The sequence below is a fragment of the Notolepis coatsorum genome, assembly GCF_963971535.1.
Source record: "Notolepis coatsorum genome assembly, chromosome: 10".
Taxonomy (NCBI): Eukaryota; Metazoa; Chordata; class Actinopteri; order Aulopiformes; family Paralepididae; genus Notolepis; species Notolepis coatsorum.
In genome coordinates, this window is record NC_140174.1 from 2,029,539 (window position 1) to 2,051,747 (window position 22,209).

The window sequence follows — 22,209 nt, forward strand, 5'->3', positions numbered from 1 at the left end:
TTGATTCTGACAACAAAATACGGAAAAACAGCTCCAGGTTTCTGTTTCCCCCCGTTTTTTTTCTTTTTTCGATGTTGGTTTCAAACGGAAACAGGAAACCGGATGTTCCCTCCTCTTCCTGTCCAGCAGGAACCCGCCTCCCCTCCCCCGGAGAGCCAATCAGAACGGCCGATCCGCGGCACCCGGAAGTAGTGTGACGAGAGTGTTGGAGCTCCGGCAGAAAGAAGTCACTTCGGGTCTCAGGTCCGGTTCTGGTCCTCTAGATGTTCTAACAGGTCTGGTTCTGTTCCTCTCTAGATGTTCTAACAGGTCCGGTTCTGTTCCTCTCTAGATGTTCTAACAGGTCCGGTTCTGTTCCTCTCTAGATGTTCTAACAGCAGGTCTCTTCTCTGATTGATTGATTGATTGATTGATAACTTTATTAACAGATTGCAGAATGGGTACAAATACAGTACGGCTCAATACACACAATTGTTAAGGGGATGCAGACCAGAGAAAGACTTTCTTCTTGTTTACATCAGGGTCCCCCATTTTCAATTCATCATAACATATGACACACATGACATACAGATAGACAGTACTGCTACATCTATACATTTATGACATACCAGATTTGCAAATACAGGACTGTTTGTGATACAAAAAGAGTCCAGAAAAAGAGAGTATATACATTTGACGTAGAAACTGTACATTGGAGGAGGTTGGGTAGGTGGGGTGGGGGACACACACTGTACACTGTACATTGGAATACTGACAAAGCCATACTTGGTCATTTACTGTACAACTGGGTTGGACATTTGTAGGGGCCCGTTTCGAATTGCAGTCTCCCGTAGGTGCTCTTTAAGAGCGGTTTTGAATGGGTAGTGATTCACATTCCTTTACAGCTTTGGGTAGGGCGTTCCACATTGATGTGGCATAATTGCGAAACGTGTTTAGTCCCTTGTTTGAGCCGAATCTGGGTTTAACATGATTTGTGGAGCTCCCTCTGGTGTTGTGATCGTGGTATTCACTGACCTTTGGGAAGTATTTTGACATGTACATGGGTACCTTGGTCGTGTAGTGTATCTTGTAGACCAGGCCCATTGCAAGTTGCTGTACTCTGTCGTCTACTCTAAGCCATCCTAGGTTGGCAAAGTGGGCAGGGGTGAGGTGGGTTCTAGGAGTCAGGTCAAGCAGTAGTCTGACCAGTTTGTTTTGAGATGTTTGTAATCTTGTTTTTAGTGCCTTTGAGGTGCTTTGGTACCATGAGGTGCAAGCATAGTCGTAGTACCCTTGAATGAGTGCTCCTGCCAGAGTCTTCAGGGTATTCTTGTTTACCAGAGAGGAGATCCGGTACAAGAATCGAGTTCGTTGGTTGACTTTTTTTTATTACATTGGATGCCATTTTGTCACAGGAAAGATTAGCCTCTAGGATGGAACCCAGGTAGCCAGGTAATATCTTCTTTCCTTCTAACGGGTCTCCTCTAGATGTTCTAACGGGTCTCCTCTGGTTCTGTTCCTCTCTAGATGTTCTAACAGGTCTGGTTCTGTTCCTCTCTAGATGTTCTGACAGAGCGCTGCGTTGAGATGACGGTGCAGCGGAGAGGAAACCCGAAGCTACCAGATGCAAACGGAATCGAGAAGAAAATCAAAAGGTAAGTGTTTCTGCTGCAACCTCCTCCTGCTGCTGTGTGTGTGTGTGTGTGTGTGTGTGTGTGTGTGTGTGTGTGTGTGGTGTGTGTGTGTGTGTTTCTCTCTCTGTGTGTGTGTGTGTGTTTCTCTCTCTGTGTGTGTGTGTGTGTGTGTGTGTGTGTGTGTGCGCGCGCGCGTATTCATTCTTGACTTATTGTGATGTTTCTTCTTGACTTGTTTAAAGAAGACGTGTCCGGCCTTACAGATACATTTGATTTGATTTGATTTGATTAGATTTGATTTGATTTGAATGGAGGAACAAATGAATAGATGATGTCTGCTTCTCATGCCTCTTGATAATTACCAACCCCCCCCCCCCCCCCCCTCTACCTTTAATCACTGATGAGATACACTCCTCCTCTCCCCCCCCCCCCCCCCAGGGGGAATGCTCTGCGCCAGGCGTCTGCGTGGAGGGGGGCACGAGGCCCCTGGCTCCTGCTGCTCCTGGGGCTCCTGGCTGCGTGTGGCACGGCCGCCTGGCTGTATCTCTCCCTGGGGGACGGAGAGATCACCGAGACCCTGGTCAGGCAGAGTGAGCTGGTCACCGCAGAGCCCAGGGTCTTCCTGGTGGAGTGCTCGGAGGACTACGAGAACTACCAGCGCTACCCGGGTGAGCCCTGTGCCCTCTGTGCCCTAACCCTAACCCTACCAGCGCTACCCTGGTGAGCCCTGTGCCCTCTGTGCCCTAACCCTACCAGCGCTACCCTGGTGAGCCCTGTGCCCTCTGTGTCGCCACCACGCTGGATCAGATTAAAGCCCAGACCAGTTGATAAATAATAACTTGCCAGGCAGTCGCCACTCCTTTGATTAGATTTGATTAGGGATCCCCATTAGCTGGTGCCATAGCAACCAGCTAGTCTTCCTGGGGTCCACACACAAAAAAACACACAAAAACAATCACCATTGCAAAAAAACAAAATGATTAAAAGTCAGTACACACAATGCATAATGAACCTACTGTAACAATTAAGATAGCTAAAATTACATTAGTGTAAAACAAAAACAAAAAATGACTTTACAGTGTTAAAAACAATTTAAAAACAATTTAAGATTCTTTTTAAAAGTGAATCCACTGTAAATGCAGCAGAGGTTCCGAGGCTGGCCATTCCACAGAGTTAATGCTCTAAAAATAAAAGATCTCCCCAGAGCGCTGGTTCTAGGACCTGGCAATTCAAGCTGCCCACTACTGGAACCTCTAGTGTAATGCTCGTGCACAGTATTACTAAAAACAATCTGATTATGTATAAAAACAGGAGTCTTACTGCTCATGACCAACTTGAACAGCACAAGTATATTTTAAAAGACAATCTATTTTCAACGTTAAGCCAAGAGAGGCGGGCATGCATACGGCTCACATTAGACCTTAGTGAGCAGCCCAGTACCAACCGTGCTGCCCTGTTCTGGACCAGCTGGAGCTTCCTGAGGTCACCACTGTTCTGGACCACCTGGAGCTTCCTGAGGTCACCACTGTTCTGGACCACCTGGAGCTTCTTCCTGAGGTCACCACTGTTCTGGACCACCTGGAGCTTCCTGAGGTCACCACTGTTCTGGACCACCTGGAGCTTCCTGAGGTCACCACTGTTCTGGACCACCTGGAGCTTCTTCCTGAGGTCACCACTGTTCTGGACCACCTGGAGCTTCCTGAGGTCACCACTGTTCTGGACCCACCTGGAGCTTCCTGAGGTCACCACTGTTCTGGACCACCTGGAGCTTCCTGAGGTCACCACTGTTCTGGACCACCTGGAGCTTCCTGAGGTCACCACTGTTCTGGACCACCTGGAGCTTCCTGAGGTCACCACTGTTCTGGACCACCTGGAGCTTCCTGAGGTCACCACTGTTCTGGACCACCTGGAGCTTCCTGAGGTCACCACTGTTCTGGACCCACCTGGAGCTTCCTGAGGTCACCACTGTTCTGGACCACCTGGAGCTTCCTGAGGTCACCACTGGCAGCAGATGACCACATCGCAGAGCAATAGTCAAGATGACATAAAACTCAACTTTGCACTATCTGACATAAAAGGGGACGGGCAACAAAAGAAGCACATTTCCTTTGTCGTCGACCTGTCGGCCAAACCCACCTCTGCTGTTTACTTCTGCGGGGTGGTGAGCTTTGGCTGGCACGACTGCCAACTTAACATGTTTACACAAACAAGATTGATGACATTTGTTGTTCATGTTTGTTGTTGTTGCGTGTGGTCAACTGGGAATTGTTCTTGTTGTCCTGAACAAAATAAGAATTAAAAAGCCACACAGGATGTTTCGTCATCGTGGCATATTTACTCGTTGAAGTCCTCGCTACACCTGTTTGTACAATTTACATTTAGTCGTTTAGCCGACGCTTTTGTCCAAAGCGACACGTTCTGTACAACGAGTCGGCAGGAAGGTACAACTACAAACAAAACTAAAACATTTTTCTTTTTTTTTTTTTTGATCTTTTTCCCCCTCCATTTTTCCTCCGATTTTCTCCCATCCCAATGTTAGTCGTATGCCAATTCCCAGTCCCTTCCTGGTCGCTGCGCACTTACCCCCCACAGTCAGATCATCTGGGAGAGTGGAGGCTACCACGTGCTTCCTCCGACACACGTCCAGCCAATCACCGCTTCTTTTCACCTGAGAGGGCGTAGCGTGTGGGAGGATCACACTATCCCCCTCAAGTCCTATCCGCGCTTAGCAGGCGCCCCGACCGAACTGTAGGAGTCGCTGTTTACAACGACCCGGACCCACCCCGCCAGCTTCTCCCACCCTCTAATACAGCCAATTGTATCAGTGCAGACGGCCAGCCAAGCTGGTGACAACCCCGGAGCTGTGAGCTGGATTCGAACAGGCGAATCCAGCTCACAGCTCCGGGGTTGGTGACGAACGCAATCTCCGCTCGGCCACCTAACCGCCTAAAACAAAAACATTTCTAAAAAAAATAAATATATTGTTCTTGTTACTGACGCGTGTCAATCGTCCATGTGTTCGCTCTAGTGTCGGCCTCATGTCTCTGTTCCTGTCTTGTAGTTTATCTCGTAGACCATGTTTACATGTATTTCGAATATTGTTTATGGACAATGGGATGGGAGTGGAACTTTGTACACGCCCTTTGGCCTTCGGTCCCTCCTAGCACTTTTTTTATCTTTAAATAATGTGCTAAATAAATCAACTAAACTAAACTCTGGCAGCTAGTTTCAAGTTCCAGTTTGTAAGTAACTGAGGGTAAGTAACATTGTTTGTCAAACAGTGTTGAAGTTAGTTGAGTACCACAGTCTTGAGTGCAGAGTAGTACAGTGCTACGAGGGCGTGGCATAGTGCCCCTAGAAATAGCCTGTGCTAGTAGAAAAAAATATTTGGGGGCACCCTTGCTAGTACTGATTTCAATTTTCAACCCTTTCATTCGTATTTCACTCCTTTTTTTTCGAGGAATTTAAACGTCGCGAACTAATCTAGTTGGCCGTTTTCTATATCTCTCCTCCCTCGGTCTCTCTCCGTCTGCCAGAGGGGCGGGGCTGTTACTCACACACTCGCGCGACTGACACTCACACATGCACATACGTGTACTTGAGAGGTGCTGTCCGTGCTGAAGCAGAGCAGAGCTCATCATAGCGGAGAGAACGAAACGTTAGAAAAAAGCATGCATAGTGCGACCCGTGTAACGTTAAGTAACTTGTGTTCCGCGGGGAAAGACCGGTCATCACTGCATACAACTTGGTTTAATCCAAATATCCATTCAGAAAACTTTGTATTATGAAATAATTCTGGGATGTCTGACTATTTCCCCATGCCTTGTTTGGTGCGCGTTCAGCTGACACTGTTGACACGCCCACTACGCAAAGCGTGCGCTCTCACACACACACGCGCACACGCATGCATGCACGCACACACACACACACACACACACACAGACACACACACACACACACACACACACACACACACACTGCTCCGGTCATGCATCCACTCAACTCATGGAAAATATATCATCAGGCTATTGTATCTCTACTAATAAAATGGAGTATTGAACCATTTTTAACAGCTGGGTAGAAAGTTAATTAGTAGTTAATTTATCTGACTGCTTGTATTAATTGATCAAAAAGTAGCCATGTGCAGTAATATAGTTATATAAAAGAATAATGAAGCAATGTCGATTATGTTCTTAATAAAAAAAAAAAAAAATGCTTGCAAAATAATAAAAAATAACTGATAAGAGTATCGATAAAGTACCGAACCGTTGAGCAGTATCGAATCGATAAGAGTAGTAGTATCGATAAAATCCTAACGATCCTAACCCATCCCTGATGAACACTGTTATCAACGAAAGAAGAAATGTTTGCAGCTGTGGTAATACTTTAGTTGGTTCATTATAAAAGATACAAACCTGAAAACAAAAGCACTTAAATGTTAAATAAAAGGACCACAGTAATGAGGCAGGAGGAACATATCTTTTTGCACTAGTATAATGGTAAAATTGTTATTTAAAAAAAGTGCCCCTAAAAAAGATTCTGTGCCCCTAGTGAAAAAGCTTAGCGTACAGCCCTGAGTATAGACCTATACTATAGTAGGTACAGTAGTAAGATAGACGAGGTTGATTCCTAAGTAGCAGGGTGACTAGTAAAGGCCTCGGCTGTGGACCTGTACGCTGACATGCAACTGTATGAAGCTTTGCTTCAGGGCAGTGGTTTGCATACTTCCCACGGTCTTCATACACTACTACTGATAGTTAGTGGACGTTATACTCCCCACGGTCTTCATACACTACTACTGATAGTTAGTGGACGTTATACTTCCCACGGTCTTCATACACTACTACTGATAGTTAGTGGACGTTATACTTCCCACGGTCTTCATACACTACTACTGATAGTTAGTGGACGTTATACTCCCCACGGTCTTCATACACTACTACTGATAGTTAGTGGACGTTATACTCCCCACGGTCTTCATACACTACTACTGATAGTTAGTGGACGTTATACTTCCCACGGTCTTCATACACTACTACTGATAGTTAGTGGACGTTATACTCCCCACGGTCTTCATACACTACTACTGATAGTTAGTGGACGTTATACTTCCCACGGTCTTCATGCACTACTACTGATAGTTAGTGGACGTTATACTCCCCACGGTCTTCATACACTACTACTGATAGTTAGTGGACGTTATACTCCCCACGGTCTTCATACACTACTACTACTGATAGTTAGTGGACGTTATAGTCCCCACGGTCTTCATACACTACTACTGATAGTTAGTGGACGTTATACTTCCCACGGTCTTCATACACTACTACTGATAGTTAGTGGACGTTATACTTCCCACGGTCTTCATACACTACTACTGATAGTTAGTGGACGTTATACTTCCCACGGTCTTCATACACTACTGCTGATAGTTAGTGGACGTTATACTTCCCACGGTCTTCATACACTACTACTGATAGTTAGTGGACGTTATACTCCCCACGGTCTTCATACACTACTGCTGATAGTTAGTGGACGTTATACTTCCCACGGTCTTCATACACTACTACTGATAGTTAGTGGACGTTATACTTCCCACGGTCTTCATACACTACTGCTGATAGTTAGTGGACGTTATACTTCCCACGGTCTTCATACACTACTACTGATAGTTAGTGGACGTTATACTTCCCACGGTCTTCATACACTACTACTGATAGTTAGTGGACGTCAGGTTTATTTTTGGTTGTGTGATGGAATAAGCGTCACTCCAGTCTGCAGCTGTGATAGGCCAGTGGCTGAAGCTGCTCACCGTGTGGAGTACTCCCTCTAGTGGTGAAAAGCTGTAGTTTTAACTCAAACTAAATATTGGCCAAAAAGAATATTTGGGTACTATTTATTATTTGCTGTGTCCCGTGCTTTTCTGCGTGGAAGAATTATGGAAGCTTAGGTCTGTAACCTTTTCAAGATCGAGCTTCAACTGGCCTAGTAAAGCCACGGAGGTTTTTATTTACGTTTATTTGGGTGTCCTTGTTATACTGTATTGAATCAGTACTCAAATTTAATTTAGGCCTACGACGTATTACCAGTTTGTATATTGTCTGAAACATCAGAGAATTTGGATAAATCTCCTCTGCTATGCCTTCCCTTTCATACAAGAATAAGATAAGATAAGATAAGATATTGCTTTATTGATCCCCTTGGGGAAATCCCGGGTAGTAGCAGCAAGGGGGGGAGGGGGGGGGGGGGGGTATGGGCAAGACATAAATATAGGCAATACAATTAGATCTGAATATACATATATATATATATATATATATATATATATATATATATATATATATATATATATATAAATATGAGAAAAAAATAAACCATTTAAACAAAGGTGCAGATGAGGGTCTGTTTTTTTTTTTAGTTTATTTCTTTTTATTTGATTTGAAATCTTTATTTCGAACATGCAATGAATACAAACAAACAATATAACAAAAGCAAAACACAACTCAATCTACATGTTCGAAAAGGAGTAGGAAGAAGTATACACTTATTTAATCCTACCCCTTTTCCACTACTCAAATGAGTGTACTATTTTAAAACATAAAAAAAAAATTATATATATATATATATGCAAAAAAAAACTATATATGTAATAGTTAGTTATAGTTATAATGTTATACGTTACAATAAATAAAGCAATTAAGATGTATAATTTCTTGAAGCCTCCGCCGTGTGTGTGTGTGTGTGTGTGTGTGTGTGTGTGTGTGTGTGTGTGTGTGTGTGTGTGTGTGTGTGTGTGTGTGTGTGTGTGTGTGTGTGTGTGTGTGTGTGTGTGTGTGTGTGTGTGTGTGTGTGTGTGTGTGTGTGTGTGTGTGTGTGTGTGTGTGTGTGTGTGTGTGTGTGTGTGTGTGTGTGTGTCTACACTACTATGCACTCCAGACTGTAGCACTCACTCACGTTCGACACTGTTTGACGAACAATATCACTGACTCTTACCACTTCTTTACTTACTGCCAGAGTTGTACCCTTCCTGCTGAGTCGTTGTACAGAACATGAGTCACTTTGGATAAAAGCATTGATCGGCTAAATGACTAAACGTACCGTAGTGAGTCATACGTTGTAAAGCGCTTTGGACGAAATAACTATCAAGTCAAGTCAAGTCAGTTTTATTTCTATAGCACATTTCCAGGCAGCTGGCACCAAAGTGCTTCACAAGCAGGTCGATAAAAACAAAATAATGTGATGCAAGATATAAGATTAAAAACATAATAAAGCAATGAAAGTAATAAAAACGAAATAATATGATGCAAGCAATAAGATTAAAAACATAGTAAAGCAATGAAAGTAATAAAAACAGGTAGGACACAGTAAAACTAAAGAGGATAGTGATAGTGATTCAGAAAGTGATTCACCGTGAGTGGGTTTGGCTGGTAGGAGGTGAATGGGTTTGGCTCATAACTTTGAACCTCATGTGTCTAAAGTCATCACAGGGGAGGTTTAGGGTTTCAGAGAAATGGATTATACAGTCGTGAGACTGGGGGCGGCCCAGGAAGGTGTTGGTTTGGTGGCAATAATCCCTGCCTCGCCTCCACTGCCCAAAGATATTGTATCAAGATGCATAATTATTTATATATATATTATTTTCTGTCTTTGTTTACAACAAATCAAAAACACACTCGTGATCCTTTACAATTGTTAAAAACAAAATATATTTTAATATAAAAAAAAAAGTGGATTAAATTTTTTTATTAATTTTTTTTACTTTTGGGGGGGGGGGGGGGGGGGGGGGGGATTGGACAATGGGTATCGGATCCGTATCGGTATTGGCCGATACCCAAAGCCAGGTATCGGTATCGGGACTGAAAAAGTCGGATCGCTTTGGATAATAAAAGCGTTCAGCTAAATGACAAAATGTAAAATGAATCGGCCTATAGTCTATCATTTTGATTTGATTTTGATTTGAAATCTTTATTTCGAACATGTAAATAAATACAAACAAAGAAACAACATGAAATCAAAACAAATCATTGATCTCAAGAAATAATAAAAAATAAAAGCAAAACATAACTCAATTTACATGTTCGAAAAGGAGTAGGAAGAAGTATACACTTATTTAATCCTACCCCTTTTCCACGACTCCAATGAGTGTACTAGGGGTGTGACGGTGCATCGATTAATCGAAATGCATCGATTCTAATGTGACGATTCAACTGCATCGATTTGAAAATGTTAGAATAGATTATAATCGAAATTAATAATTTTTTTAATGTTTTTGTTGTTGTTGTGTGTATTGTTTTTATTGACCTATAGTCCATTCATGCTGAGTGAATCACTTCCCCCAGCCACATTTGTGTATTCAATTTTTTTTGGGGAATTAACTGATGAGAAAATTAATCAAATTAATCTAATCGAATCGAATCGTGGTCAAATGAAGAGATTTCATGATCATGCGTTGAATCGTTGCCTGAATAATCGAAAATGAATCGTTGTGTGAGGTCGCATCGTCCCTAGAGTGTACTAACCCTTTCACTGCCACACGGCAGCTGTTTAACCCTTTCACTGCCACACGACAGAAGGTTAGCCCTTTACTATCACACAACCGACGGCGATGCTCCATCATTAGCATCATTAGCTCCGCATCCGCTAGTAAAGGGCTAACCTTCTGTATTGTCACAGTGAAAGGGTTAACCGGCTGCCATGTGGCAGTGAAAGGATTAATACGGTGACGTCAGGCAGGGCTGTTATTCCTGCTCATGTGACTCCATGTTCCTCTTCCCAGGATGCACCCCTGTGCAGTGTGGGCGGGCCGTGACCGACGCCGTGGTGACCCGCGAGGAGGCGGAGCTGCTCAGGAAGTACGTGGGTGGAGCCGCGGGCAAGGAACCTGTGAAAGAAGGAGGGGTCAGGACTAGGGGGTGGAGCCGCGGGCAAGGAACCTGTGAAAGAAGGAGGGGTCAGGACTAGGGGGTGGAGCCGCGGGCAAGGAACCTGTGAAAGAAGGAGGGGTCACGAGTAGGGGGTGGAGCCGTGTGCAAGGAACCTGTGAAAGAAGGAGGGGTCACGAGTAGGGGGTGGAGCTGCGGGCAAGGAACCTGTGAAAGAAGGAGGGGTCACGAGTAGGGGGTGGAGCCGCGGGCAAGGAACCTGTGAAAGAAGGAGGGGTCACGAGTAGGGGGTGGAGCCGTGTGCAAGGAACCTGTGAAAGAAGGAGGGGTCAGGACTAGGGGGTGGAGCCGTGTGCAAGGAACCTGTGAGAGAAGGAGGGGTCAGGACTAGGGGGTGGAGCCGTGTGCAAGGAACCTGTGAAAGAAGGAGGGGTCACGAGTAGGGGGTGGAGCCGTGTGCAAGGAACCTGTGAAAGAAGGAGGGGTCACGAGTAGGGGGTGGAGCAGCAAGGAACCTGTGAAAGAAGGAGGGGTCAGGAGTAGGGTGGAGCAGCAAGGAACCTGTGAAAGAAGGAGGGGTCAGGAGTAGGGTGGAGCAGCAAGGAACCTGTGAGAGAAGGAGGGGTCACGAGTAGGGTGGAGCAGCAAGGAACCTGTGAAAGAAGGAGGGGTCAGGACTAGGGTGGAGCAGCAAGGAACCTGTGAAAGAAGGAGGGGTCAGGACTAGGGTGGAGCAGCAAGGAACCTGTGAAAGAAGGAGGGGTCAGGACTAGGGTCGGGCACCGTTCACATTTGAACCGATAACCGATACCAGGTCCTGGACTTCGGTGTCGCCGCCCAACGGTATCTTTTCTCGGTACTCGACTCTCTCTGTAATAACGAAATAGAATTTCAGTTGTAAAAAAATAAGTCCAAACTTCTCAATTCCAACGTTGTTATTTGTTTAGAACATGTTGTTATTTATGGTTGTAACACGACACCACACGCCAAGGAAATCCCATGAACATGTGTTATGTTTTTAAATGTTTAAATTTAAACATCTGGTTATCAAACTCCTCTGACCTCAACTGGTCTTTAAAGACCCAGGAGACGGGACGGTAATATATATATGTGTGGAAAAGGCTCCCTCTTGTGACTGTCTAGTGTATTACACTCTTATACTAAACATGTAAAGGCACCCAAGTGTGGTACCGGTTTGATCTGGCATGAACCGGTGCTCCGTAGTAGCGATGTAATTGGGTCGGTACCCAGCCCTAGTCGGTACCCAGCCCTAGTCGGTACCCAGCCCTAGTCGGTACCCAGCCCTAGTCGGTACCCAGCCCTAGTCGGTACCCAGCCCTAGTCCCAGCCCTAGTCGGTACCCAGCCCCAGTCAGTACCCAGCCCTAGTCGGTACCCAGCCCTAGTCGGTACCCAGCCCTAGTCGGTACCCAGCCCTAGTCGGTACCCAGCCCTAGTCGGTACCCAGCCCTAGTCGGTACCCAGCCCTAGTCGGTACCCAGCCCCAGTCGTGCCGTCAGAAGGCCCAGGTTCTACCCTCTGCTTGGTGCCACACTGTGGTGCTACTTTTATTGAAAACTATTGCATTTGTATTTAAATTCAAACTATACCAGCAATCTGAGGAAATATACATCAACCAATATATCAAACGTTAGCAAGTTGGCGGCCGGGGTAGCGCAGCGGACTAAGCGCCTGCCTACCACCGCAGAGACACTGGTATCGAATCCAGCTGTCAGCGGTGCCTCCGGCTTGGTCAGTCGTCCCTACTGACAGCAGTGTTAGCGGGTGGGAAGCCGGCGGGGTGTGTGTATCCTGGTCGTTGTAAACAGCGACTCCTACAGGTCGGTCGGGGCGCCTGCTCAGCGAGGGAGGGAACTGGGGGAGGTAGTGTGAGCCTCCCACGCGTTACGCTCCCCCAGTGAGAGTCCTCGCTGTCGGGTGAAAAGAAGCGGCTGGCTGACTCCGCATGTATCGGAGGAGACATGTGGTAGTCTTCAACCCTCCCTAGACCGGCAAGTGGGGGGCAAATGCGCGCAACGACCAGGAAGTGAATTGGCATAACGACTAAATTGGGATGGGAGAAAAATACAGAAAAAAGGGGGGAGGAAAAAGTAGATACAAAAAAAAAACGTTAACAATGCAACAAATTGCTGATGATTCTGACTTCCGAGGTTATAACCTGTTTAACCCTTTCACTGCCACACGACAGAAGGTTAACCCTTTACTATCACACAACCGACGGCGATGCTCCATCATTAGCTCTGCATCCGCGGAGCTAATGATGCTAATGATGGAGCATCGCCGTCGGCTGTGTGATAGTAAAGGGTTAACCTTCTGTATTGTCACAGTGAAAGGGTTAACCGGCTGTCGTGTGGCAGTGAAAGGGTTAAATGACGGGTCATAAACCAGGAGACGGCTGATCCCATTCAACTCACAATGTCGGCCAAACTGAAGGTCTGCCCACGTGGCACACAGTGATGTGAGGACCAGACTGAAGGTCTGCCCACGTGGCACACAGTGATGTGAGGACCAGACTGAAGGTCTGCCCACGTGGCACACAGTGATGTGAGGACCAGACTGAAGGTCTGCCCACGTGGCACACAGTGATGTGAGGACCAGACTGAAGGTCTGCCCACGTGGCACACAGTGATGTGAGGACCAGACTGAAGGTCTGCCCACGTGGCACACAGTGATGTGAGGACCAGACTGAAGGTCTGCCCACGTGGCACACAGTGATGTGAGGACCAGACTGAAGGTCTGCCCACGTGGCACACAGTGATGTGAGGACCAGACTGAAGGTCTGCCCACGTGGCACACAGTGATGTGAGGACCAGACTGAAGGTCTGCCCACGTGGCACACAGTGATGTGAGGACCAGACTGAAGGTCTGCCCACGTGGCACACAGTGATGTGAGGACCAGACTGAAGGTCTGCCCACGTGGCACACAGTGATGTGAGGACCAGACTGAAGGTCTGCCCACGTGGCACACAGTGATGTGAGGACCAGACTGAAGGTCTGCCCACGTGGCACACAGTGATGTGAGGACCAGACTGAAGGTCTGCCCACGTGGCACACAGTGATGTGAGGACCAGACTGAAGGTCTGCCCACGTGGCACACAGTGATGTGAGGACCAGACTGAAGGTCTGCCCACGTGGCACACAGTGATGTGAGGACCCTTCCTTTCCCTTGGCAGTGTCGCCAGAGGGAATAATTATCGTCTGCAAATAATAGGGGTACAGAGGGCAAAACGGATCATTACAGAGGGAAAGATTATCGTACAAATACAATAATTATCGTACATCTGGCAACACCGCTGTCGGGATACATATCTCTGCCCCTCTGCCCCTCTGCCCCTCCCATTCCTTTTTTATTTTCACATCAACACCGCAAAACAACGTGCACCTACTTTAGCAGAGCCTCAGGTGTACATTCAAGTATCGTTTGGGGGGATGTGGATATGTCCTGTCACTGGGGCTGTTGGAGGTATACCGTTAATGGATCTGTTCTTACTATATCATCATCATCCACAATATTATATACAAATTGTAAAAAAAAAATTTAAAAGCTATATACATACTGTATATTTTTAAGAAATTGTTTCTTGAAGGAGTGTAAAAAAAAGAATAAAGCTGACATTGCACCATTATTAATACATAATTGTATTACAAGATAACACAACATAAAAAAACGTTCACTCTGCAATAATCACTTTGTAATTTATACTGTAAAAAAACGAAATACCACCAAAATACCGCGCTATACTGTCAAAACCAGGACTCAATGGGACCTTCCTGGCTAAATGATGGCTAGTAGTATTGTGATATTATATTTTGTCCATATCACCCAACCGTACCATACACTGCTCCACTAAATGAGATGTAAGCTATGTATTTACCCTCGCTCCCTTATTGACTAAGTGACTTCCTGTCTTTATCACCTAGGTTGGCTGACAGGGGGCTGTCCCTGGCCGGTTCCGAGGGAGGGGTGAGTAGGCCCCATATCCTTATCATCATTTCTTTTGCCTTTGTACTTTGCTCCCAATTTAGTCGTTATGCCAATTCCCCCCTGGTTGTTGCACTGCCCCTACTGTCGGTCTGGGGAGGGTGTAGACACCACGTGTCTCCTCTGTCGGTCTGGGGAGGGTGTAGACTACCACATGTCTCCTCTGTTGGTCTGAGGAGGGTGTAGACTACCACATGCCTCCTCTGTCGGTCTGGGGAGGGTGTAGACTACCACATGTCTCCTCTGTCGGTCTGGGGAGGGTGTAGACTACCACATGTCTCCTCTGTCGGTCTGGGGAGGGTGTAGACTACCACATGTCTCCTCTGTCGGTCTGGGGAGGGTGTAGACTACCACATGTCTCCTCTGTCGGTCTGGGGAGGGTGTAGACTACCACATGTCTCCTCTGTCGGTCTGGGGAGGGTGTAGACTACCACATGTCTCCTCTGTCGGTCTGGGGAGGGTGTAGACTACCACATGCCTCCTCTGTCGGTCTGGGGAGGGTGTAGACTACCACATGTCTCCTCTGTCGGTCTGGGGAGGGTGTAGACTACCACATGTCTCCTCTGTCGGTCTGGGGAGGGTGTAGACTACCACATGTCTCCTCTGTCGGTCTGGGGAGGGTGTAGACTACCACATGTCTCCTCTGTGGGTCTGGGGAGGGTGTAGACTACCACATGTCTCCTCTGTCAGTCTGGGGAGGGTGTAGACTACCACATGTCTCCTGTCGGTCTGGGGAGGGTGTAGACTACCACATGTCTCCTCTGTCGGTCTGGGGAGGGTGTAGACTACCACATGTCTCCTCTGTTGGTCTGGGGAGGGTGTAGACTACCACATGTCTCCTCTGTCGGTCTGGGGAGGGTGTAGACTACCACATGCCTCCTCTGATACATGTGGAGTCGCCAGCCGCTTCTTTTCACCCGACAGCGAGGACTCTCACTGGGAAAGTGTAATGTGCACAGAGGTTCATGCTATCTCCCTCAGATCCCCTCCCTGCTGAAAAGGCGCCCGGCCTGACCAACCAAAAGAAGGCGCTGTTTGCAACGACCAGAACTCACACTCACACCTGCAAACACTGTGCTCATATAGGGACGACTGACCGAGCCCGAGGTACCGCTGCCGGGAACCGAACCCGAGTTTCTGCAGTGGTGCTCAGACCTCTACACGACCCGGGTCACACCCAGGCCCCATATCCTCGATGCTTGTTAAGATAATGCCACACAGGGCAATTTGGAATGAAGGACTGATGGAAGATGGCATACGCCTTCTAAACACAAAATGTGATTACATACCTCGCTCTGCGATCCATAGATTTCAGGGGAAATGTGTCAGTTCTTTTATTAAATTGTTTACCTGCTTTTCCATCCCCCTTGTTAAATCACCTACTACACTGTCGATACAGTTTGATTCCAGCCGCACGTCTCTCGTCTCGCCACCAGAGGGCAGGATGGTACAATGATCTGAGTGCTGTGGCTCGATGGCGGCTCCTGCGCTGGACTGATGGAGATAATAACGCACGGTGTAGTCGTGTGATGTTCTCCTCCGTGGCTCAGTGGACGACCCCGTGACCCCGCGCTCCCCTGCGCTGCGCTCCCCCCCCCCTCCCCAGGAGACCTGGCCTGCAGCCAGAACACAACAGCGATTGTTCACGGTGTATTAAGACGGCAGGGACCGTACAGAAACGGGAGGGGGGGGGGGGGGGGGGGCGCGTGAGAAAACATGATTTATTTCCTGGGGCGAGCGGAGTGTTGTCCCAGGACAGTCGATGGCAATAACGAGTAAGAAGAAGGCGTGGAGTTTAATATAAAAACAGGTGGAACACCGGAGACCGGTCAACGCGTCCCCCTGTGCCCACTGTGCCCAGCGACGTGTGATTAGAATAGAATAGAGATACTTTATTTATCCCGAGGGAAATTCGGCGCGACAGATCGCTCACGGTAAACGGTAAAGATTTAGGGTAGTCACGAACAAAAGTCACGAATAAGAATAAAATACGCTCCGGGATATACATTTTTTCTATGTTATTGTATATACATTCTAAAATATAAAATATACACAGTAAGTGTACAGTAAAAAGTGGAAGGATTGTACAGTGTCTATTTAAAAGTAAAAGTCCAGGAAGATTAGATGGTAACTGTAACTGTCACCCTGTGATGCTCAGTGATGCAGTGATGCGCTGTAGAGTCTGATGGCTGTCGGAACGAAGGACTTCCTGTGCCGCTCAGTGTTGCATCTTGGGAGTCTGAGTCTTAACACTGAACATGCTCCTCCTGTCAGCCAAGTCCGTGTGTAGTGGGTGGGAGGGGTTGTCCCTGAGGCTCCTCCTCTCCGCCACCCTCGCTGGAGAGTCCAGCTCCACCCCCACCACGCTGCTGGCCGCTTCCTGACCAGCTCATCCAGCCTGTTTGCGATACAAGCAGCAACCTACATTGATTGGAGATTATTGATTATTGAAATATAGAAAAAGTAGGCATTGGCTTTTTAGGATTTTTGGAACGGGGAGATGGAATATAGGGGCTTTGCTCCGTCCTCTCCACGCCTCCTCGAACCTGGTATTCGCTGCACCCCTCCTGGGGGGGGGGGGGGGGGGCGCAGTGGTTAGCTTAACTTAGTTGTCTCACAGTCACTCCTCAAATACACTATAGCTGAAATTTCTTTTTTTGCATGAAAATAGACCAAATGCAGCGCATTAGTGTTACATTACATCATCATCATCATCATCATCACCATCATCACCATTGCAGGTGGGCAAACGACAGGTGATTGCAATATGATGATGAAAATACTATAAAAGCAGTCGTCTGGTAATCCGGAGGTTCCCGGGCAGCGTGTCGAAGTGCTCTGGGGCCGTGCTCTGGGGCTCTGCTCTGGGGCTCTGCTCTGGGGCTCTGCTCTGGGGCTCTGCTCTGGGGCTCTACTCTGGGGCTCTGCTCTGGGGCTCTGCTCTGGGGCTCTGCTCTGGGCAGCCCTGCTCTGGGGCTCTGCTCTGGGGCTCTGCTCTGGGGCTCTGCTCTGGGGCTCTGCTCTGGGGCTCTGCTCTGGGGCTCTGCTCTGGGGCTCTGCTCTGCTCTGGGGCTCTGCTCTGCTCTGGGGCTCTGCTCTGGGGCTCTGCTCTGGGGCTCTGCTCTGGGGCTCTGCTCTGCTCTGGGGCTCTGCTCTGGGCTCTGCTCTGGGGCTCTGCTCTGGGGCTCTGCTCTGGGCTCTGCTCTGGGGCTCTGCTCTGGGGCTCTGCTCTGGGGCTCTGCTCTGGGGCTCTGCTCTGGGCTCTGCTCTGCTCTGGGGCTCTGCTCTGCTCTGGGGCTCTGCTCTGGGGCTCTGCTCTGGGGCTCTGCTCTGCTCTGGGGTCCTGCTCTGGGGCTCTACTCTGGGGCTCTGCTCTGCTCTGGGGCTCTGCTCTGGGCTCTGCTCTGGGGCTCTGCTCTGGGGCTCTGCTCTGGGGCTCTGCTCTGGGGCTCTGCTCTGGGGCTCTGCTCTGGGGCTCTGCTCTGCTCTGGGGCTCTGCTCTGGGCTCTGCTCTGGGGCTCTGCTCTGGGGCTCTGCTCTGGGGCTCTGCTCTGGGGCTCTGCTCTGGGGCTCTGCTCTGGGGCTCTGCTCTGCTCTGGGGCTCTGCTCTGGGCTCTGCTCTGGGGCTCTGCTCTGGGGCTCTGCTCTGGGGCTCTGCTCTGGGGCTCTACTCTGGGGTCCTGCTCTGGGGCTCTGCTCTGGGGCTCTGCTCTGGGGCTCTACTCTGGGCCCCTGCTCTGGGCCCCTGCTCTGGGCAGCCCTGGTCTAGGACTCATTCTCATCTAACCTGACAATGTGGCGCCTCGCCACAGGTCGGTGCGTCGGTGTGGACGGGCCATTTATGTGACATCATGCTGTTTTTAAACCCCTCCCCCAACCCCTCGCCTCCCGCTGTGATTGGTTGGCCACCGCAGCGTAGGGAGGGGCTGTGTGACGGCAAAGATTCACTCCGGTTCTACTTTCTCACGGAACACCGCTCTATTTTCTTTTGCCAGAGCCCAACGCAACTACCCCCCCATTGCCTGATTTAGATGTGAATGACACCTTAGAGAGTACTCTAGACTATAGACTATAGACCACCGCAACATTTCCAGTATTTTAGCGGGGGGGAATATAAGGAATGAATGTTGATGAGAGCCTAACGTTTTTATTTTTTATTATTGCCCAGGGAGTCTCTCCGGTTGGGGGGTAGGTGCCGATCGACTTGGGGTTGGTCTCTCCGTGTTCAGGAGACTTGGGCGTATAAACGTCTATTGGATCATGTCTCCTGCCCCCCCCCAACAGCCGTAGCTACAACCAGTTAGGCTCCAATCAACATGAATTAATGTCACCCCCCCGCGCTCCCTCTAATCAACATGAATGAATGTCACCCCCCCGCGCTCCCTCCCTCACAAGCTCCATTTTAAGTGCAGTGGTCTATGGTGACTGGTTTGCTGTAGATATAACTCCTGTTCTCTATTTGTCCCATACAGGCCTCCATCCTAGACCTGCACTCCGGGGCTCTGTCCATGGGCAAGCAGTTTGTCAACATCTACAGGTGGGCAGTGTGCTCTCTGTCTCCCCCTACAGGTGGCTCTCTGCTCCCTTCCTCTCCCTCTCTGTCTCCCCCTACAGGTGGCTCTCTGCTCCCTTCCTCTCCCTCTCTGTCTCCCCCTACAGGCGGCTCTCTGCTCCATTCCTCTCCCTCTCTGTCTCCCCCTACAGGCGGCTCTCTGCTCCCTTCCTCTCCCTCTCTGTCTCCCCCTACAGGTGGCTCTCTGCTCCCACACACACACACACACACACACACACGCACACACACACACATACACACACTCTCTCCCTCTGGGCTCAGGTGACAGTGGCTGGCTGATATCAAATGGGTGTCACATCACATTAGGGTTGCCACGGTGATGTGAAATGTCCCATGACTAATAAACTCATGACAACACCGGTATTACCGTTGACACCTGACATTTTACAAAATCAATATCTGTAGAGCACCTAGGCTGCACGATTTTGGGAAATAATCTAATTGCGATTTTTCGGACTGATATTGCGATTGCGATTAAATTTGCGATTATAATAATATTTTTTTTAAGCAGCCCCACAGAGGTTTATTGTAAAATGCGGCTTGCATCTGGCCTACGCACTGGGTCTGTTCGGGACACCGAGCCTGAAAATGTTTCTTTTTACCTGGGAATCGCTACCGGTACCCAACGGTACCTTTTTTCTGTACTTTACTCTCCCTCTCTGAAGTCTAAACTCCACAACACACAATCTAAAACCCCTTACCTCCCTCTCCCAAACCGATCTTGTATCTCAATGGGACTTCCTGGTTCAATCAAATAAAAAATTGCGATAAATTTTTTTTTTGCGATTTGATAATTGCATCATTCCAAGTCGCGATTTCGATTAAAAAAACGATTAATCGTGCAGCCCTGCTTACTTTGATCTTTAACCTCTTTAACACGCACCGGCGAAAAGTGACAATTTCCCCCCCCCCCCCCCCCCCGTTGCATACTTTTTTTGCAAACCAAAATACTATACTTTATACTTATAGCACAACTAATATTAAATTAATTAAGAAATAATCAGAATAACTGATGATCAAGCCTGCATCAAACCACAATAACTGATGATAAAGCTGCATCAAACCACAATAACTGATGATCAAGCTGCATCAAACCACAATAACTGATGATCAAGCTGCATCAAACCACAATAACTGATGATCAAGCTGCATCAAACCACAATAACTGATGATCAAGCTGCATCAAACCAGAATAACTGATGATCAAGCTGCATCAAACCACAATAACTGATGATCAAGCTGCATCAAACCACAATAATAACTGATGATCAAGCTGCATTGATTGAATTGATTGATTGATTGATTGATTGATTGATTGATTGATTGAAAACTTTATTAACAGATTGCAGAATGGGTACAATACAGTACAGCTCAATACACACAATTGTTAAGGGGATGCAGACCAGAGAAAGACTTTCGTCTTGTTTACACCAGGGTCCCCCATTTTCAATTCATCAGGACATATATGACATACATGACATACAGATAGTCAGTACTGCTACATCTATACATTTATGACATACCAGATTTGCAAATACAGTACTGTTTGTGATACAGAAGGAGTCAAGAAAAGGGAGTATATACATTTGACGTAGAAACTGTACATTGGAGGAGGTTGGGTGGGGGGGGTTGGGTACACTGGGATATTGACAACCATACTGGGTAATTTACATTGGAGGTGGTTGAGGGGGGGGGGGGGGCACACTGTATAAGCAAGCAAAACTGTACATTGAGGGGGGGGAGACTGTACAAACAAACAAAATTGTACATTGGACTATTGACAAAACCATACTAGGTAAATGACTGTACATTGGAGGGGGTTGGGTTAGGATATTTACAGGGGCCAGTGTTGAATTGCAGTCTCCCGTAGGTGTCTCTTGAGAGAGGTTTTGAAAGTGGGTAGTGATCCACATTCCTTTACAGCTTTGGGTAGGGCGTTCCACATTGATGTGGCATAATTGCGAAACGTGTTTAGTCCCTTATTTGAGCCGAATCTGGGTTTAACATGATTTGTGGAGCTCCCTCTGGTGTTGTGATCGTGGTATTCACTGACCTTTGGGAAGTATTTTGCCATGTACATGGGTACCTTGGTCGTGTAGTGTATCTTGTAGACCAGGCCCATTGCAAGTTGCTGTACTCTGTCATCTACTCTAAGCCATCCTAGGTTGTCAAAGTGGGCAGGGGTGAGGTGGGTTCTAGGAGTAAGGTCAAGCAGTAGTCTGACCAGTTTGTTTTGAGATGTTTGTAATTTTGTTTTTAGCGCCTTTGAGGTGCTTTGGTACCATGAGGTGCAAGCATAGTCGTAGTACCCCTGAATGAGTGCTCCTGCCAGAGTCTTCAGGGTATTCTTGTTTACCAGAGAGGAGATCCGGTACAAGAATCGAGTTCGTTGGTTGACTTTTTTTATTACATTGGATGCCATTTTGTCACAGGAGAGATTAGCCTCTAGGATGGAACCCAGGTAGGTAATTTCATCTTTCCTTGTGACAATATTGTCACCCACTGTAACTGAGAAGCCGTCGGTCTTGCTGAGTTTGTTATTTGAACCGAAGAGAATGGACTCTGTTTTGCCCATGTGTAATGATAGTTTGTTATCAGCGAGCCATATGCAGATTCTGCCTAGTTCCGAGCTGAGGGTTTTTTCAACCTGTAACTTGTTCTTGTCAGAGACCAGCAGGGCTGAGTCGTCCGCAAACAGGAACAAGTTGCAGTCACAAGCTGACGACATGTCATTTGCATAAATTAGGAACAGTAGCGGTCCTAGTATGCTTCCTTGTGGAACACCACAGCTCACTGTGAGGGGGGGGGATAGGGTACCGTTTACCTCCACCATCTGTTCCCTCCCCTCAAGGTAGGATTGCATCCAGCTCACTGCTAGACTATCAAAACCAATTGCTTTTAGCTTGTCAATCAGAATGGAGTGATTGACCGTGTCAAAGGCCTTTTGTAGGTCCAGCATGACCATGCCGCAGTATTTGCCTGCGTCCACCTCTTGTTTGATGTGGTCATTCAAATAGAGAAGGCATGTGTCAGTGGAGTGGGATGTTCTGAAGCCAGATTGGAATTCGTAGATTAGATTTTTTTCCGCTAGGTACTTTTCGACCTGTTCGTAGACTATTTTTTCCATGACTTTCGAGAT

General features: G+C 47.6%; 1 protein-coding gene across 2 annotated transcripts in view; it reads left to right on the plus strand.

Moving 5' to 3' along the window:
- Positions 1-179: 179 nt before the first annotated feature.
- Positions 180-22,209, plus strand: part of ogfod3 (2-oxoglutarate and iron dependent oxygenase domain containing 3) — a 56,055-nt gene continuing 34,025 nt past the window's right edge. Inside the window, exons 1-7 of one of the 2 annotated variants that reach the window (XM_084323813.1) lie at positions 211-275; positions 310-343; positions 1,541-1,634; positions 2,052-2,281; positions 10,390-10,465; positions 14,437-14,479; positions 18,970-19,034. In XM_084323813.1, coding sequence (XP_084179939.1) covers positions 1,567-1,634; positions 2,052-2,281; positions 10,390-10,465; positions 14,437-14,479; positions 18,970-19,034 — 482 coding nt within the window. In that variant the 5' untranslated portion in view covers positions 211-275; positions 310-343; positions 1,541-1,566. Of the gene's footprint in view, positions 276-309; positions 344-1,540; positions 1,635-2,051; positions 2,282-10,389; positions 10,466-14,436; positions 14,480-18,969; positions 19,035-22,209 lie in introns of both variants that reach the window. The other variant, XM_084323812.1, reaches the window with a different exon arrangement.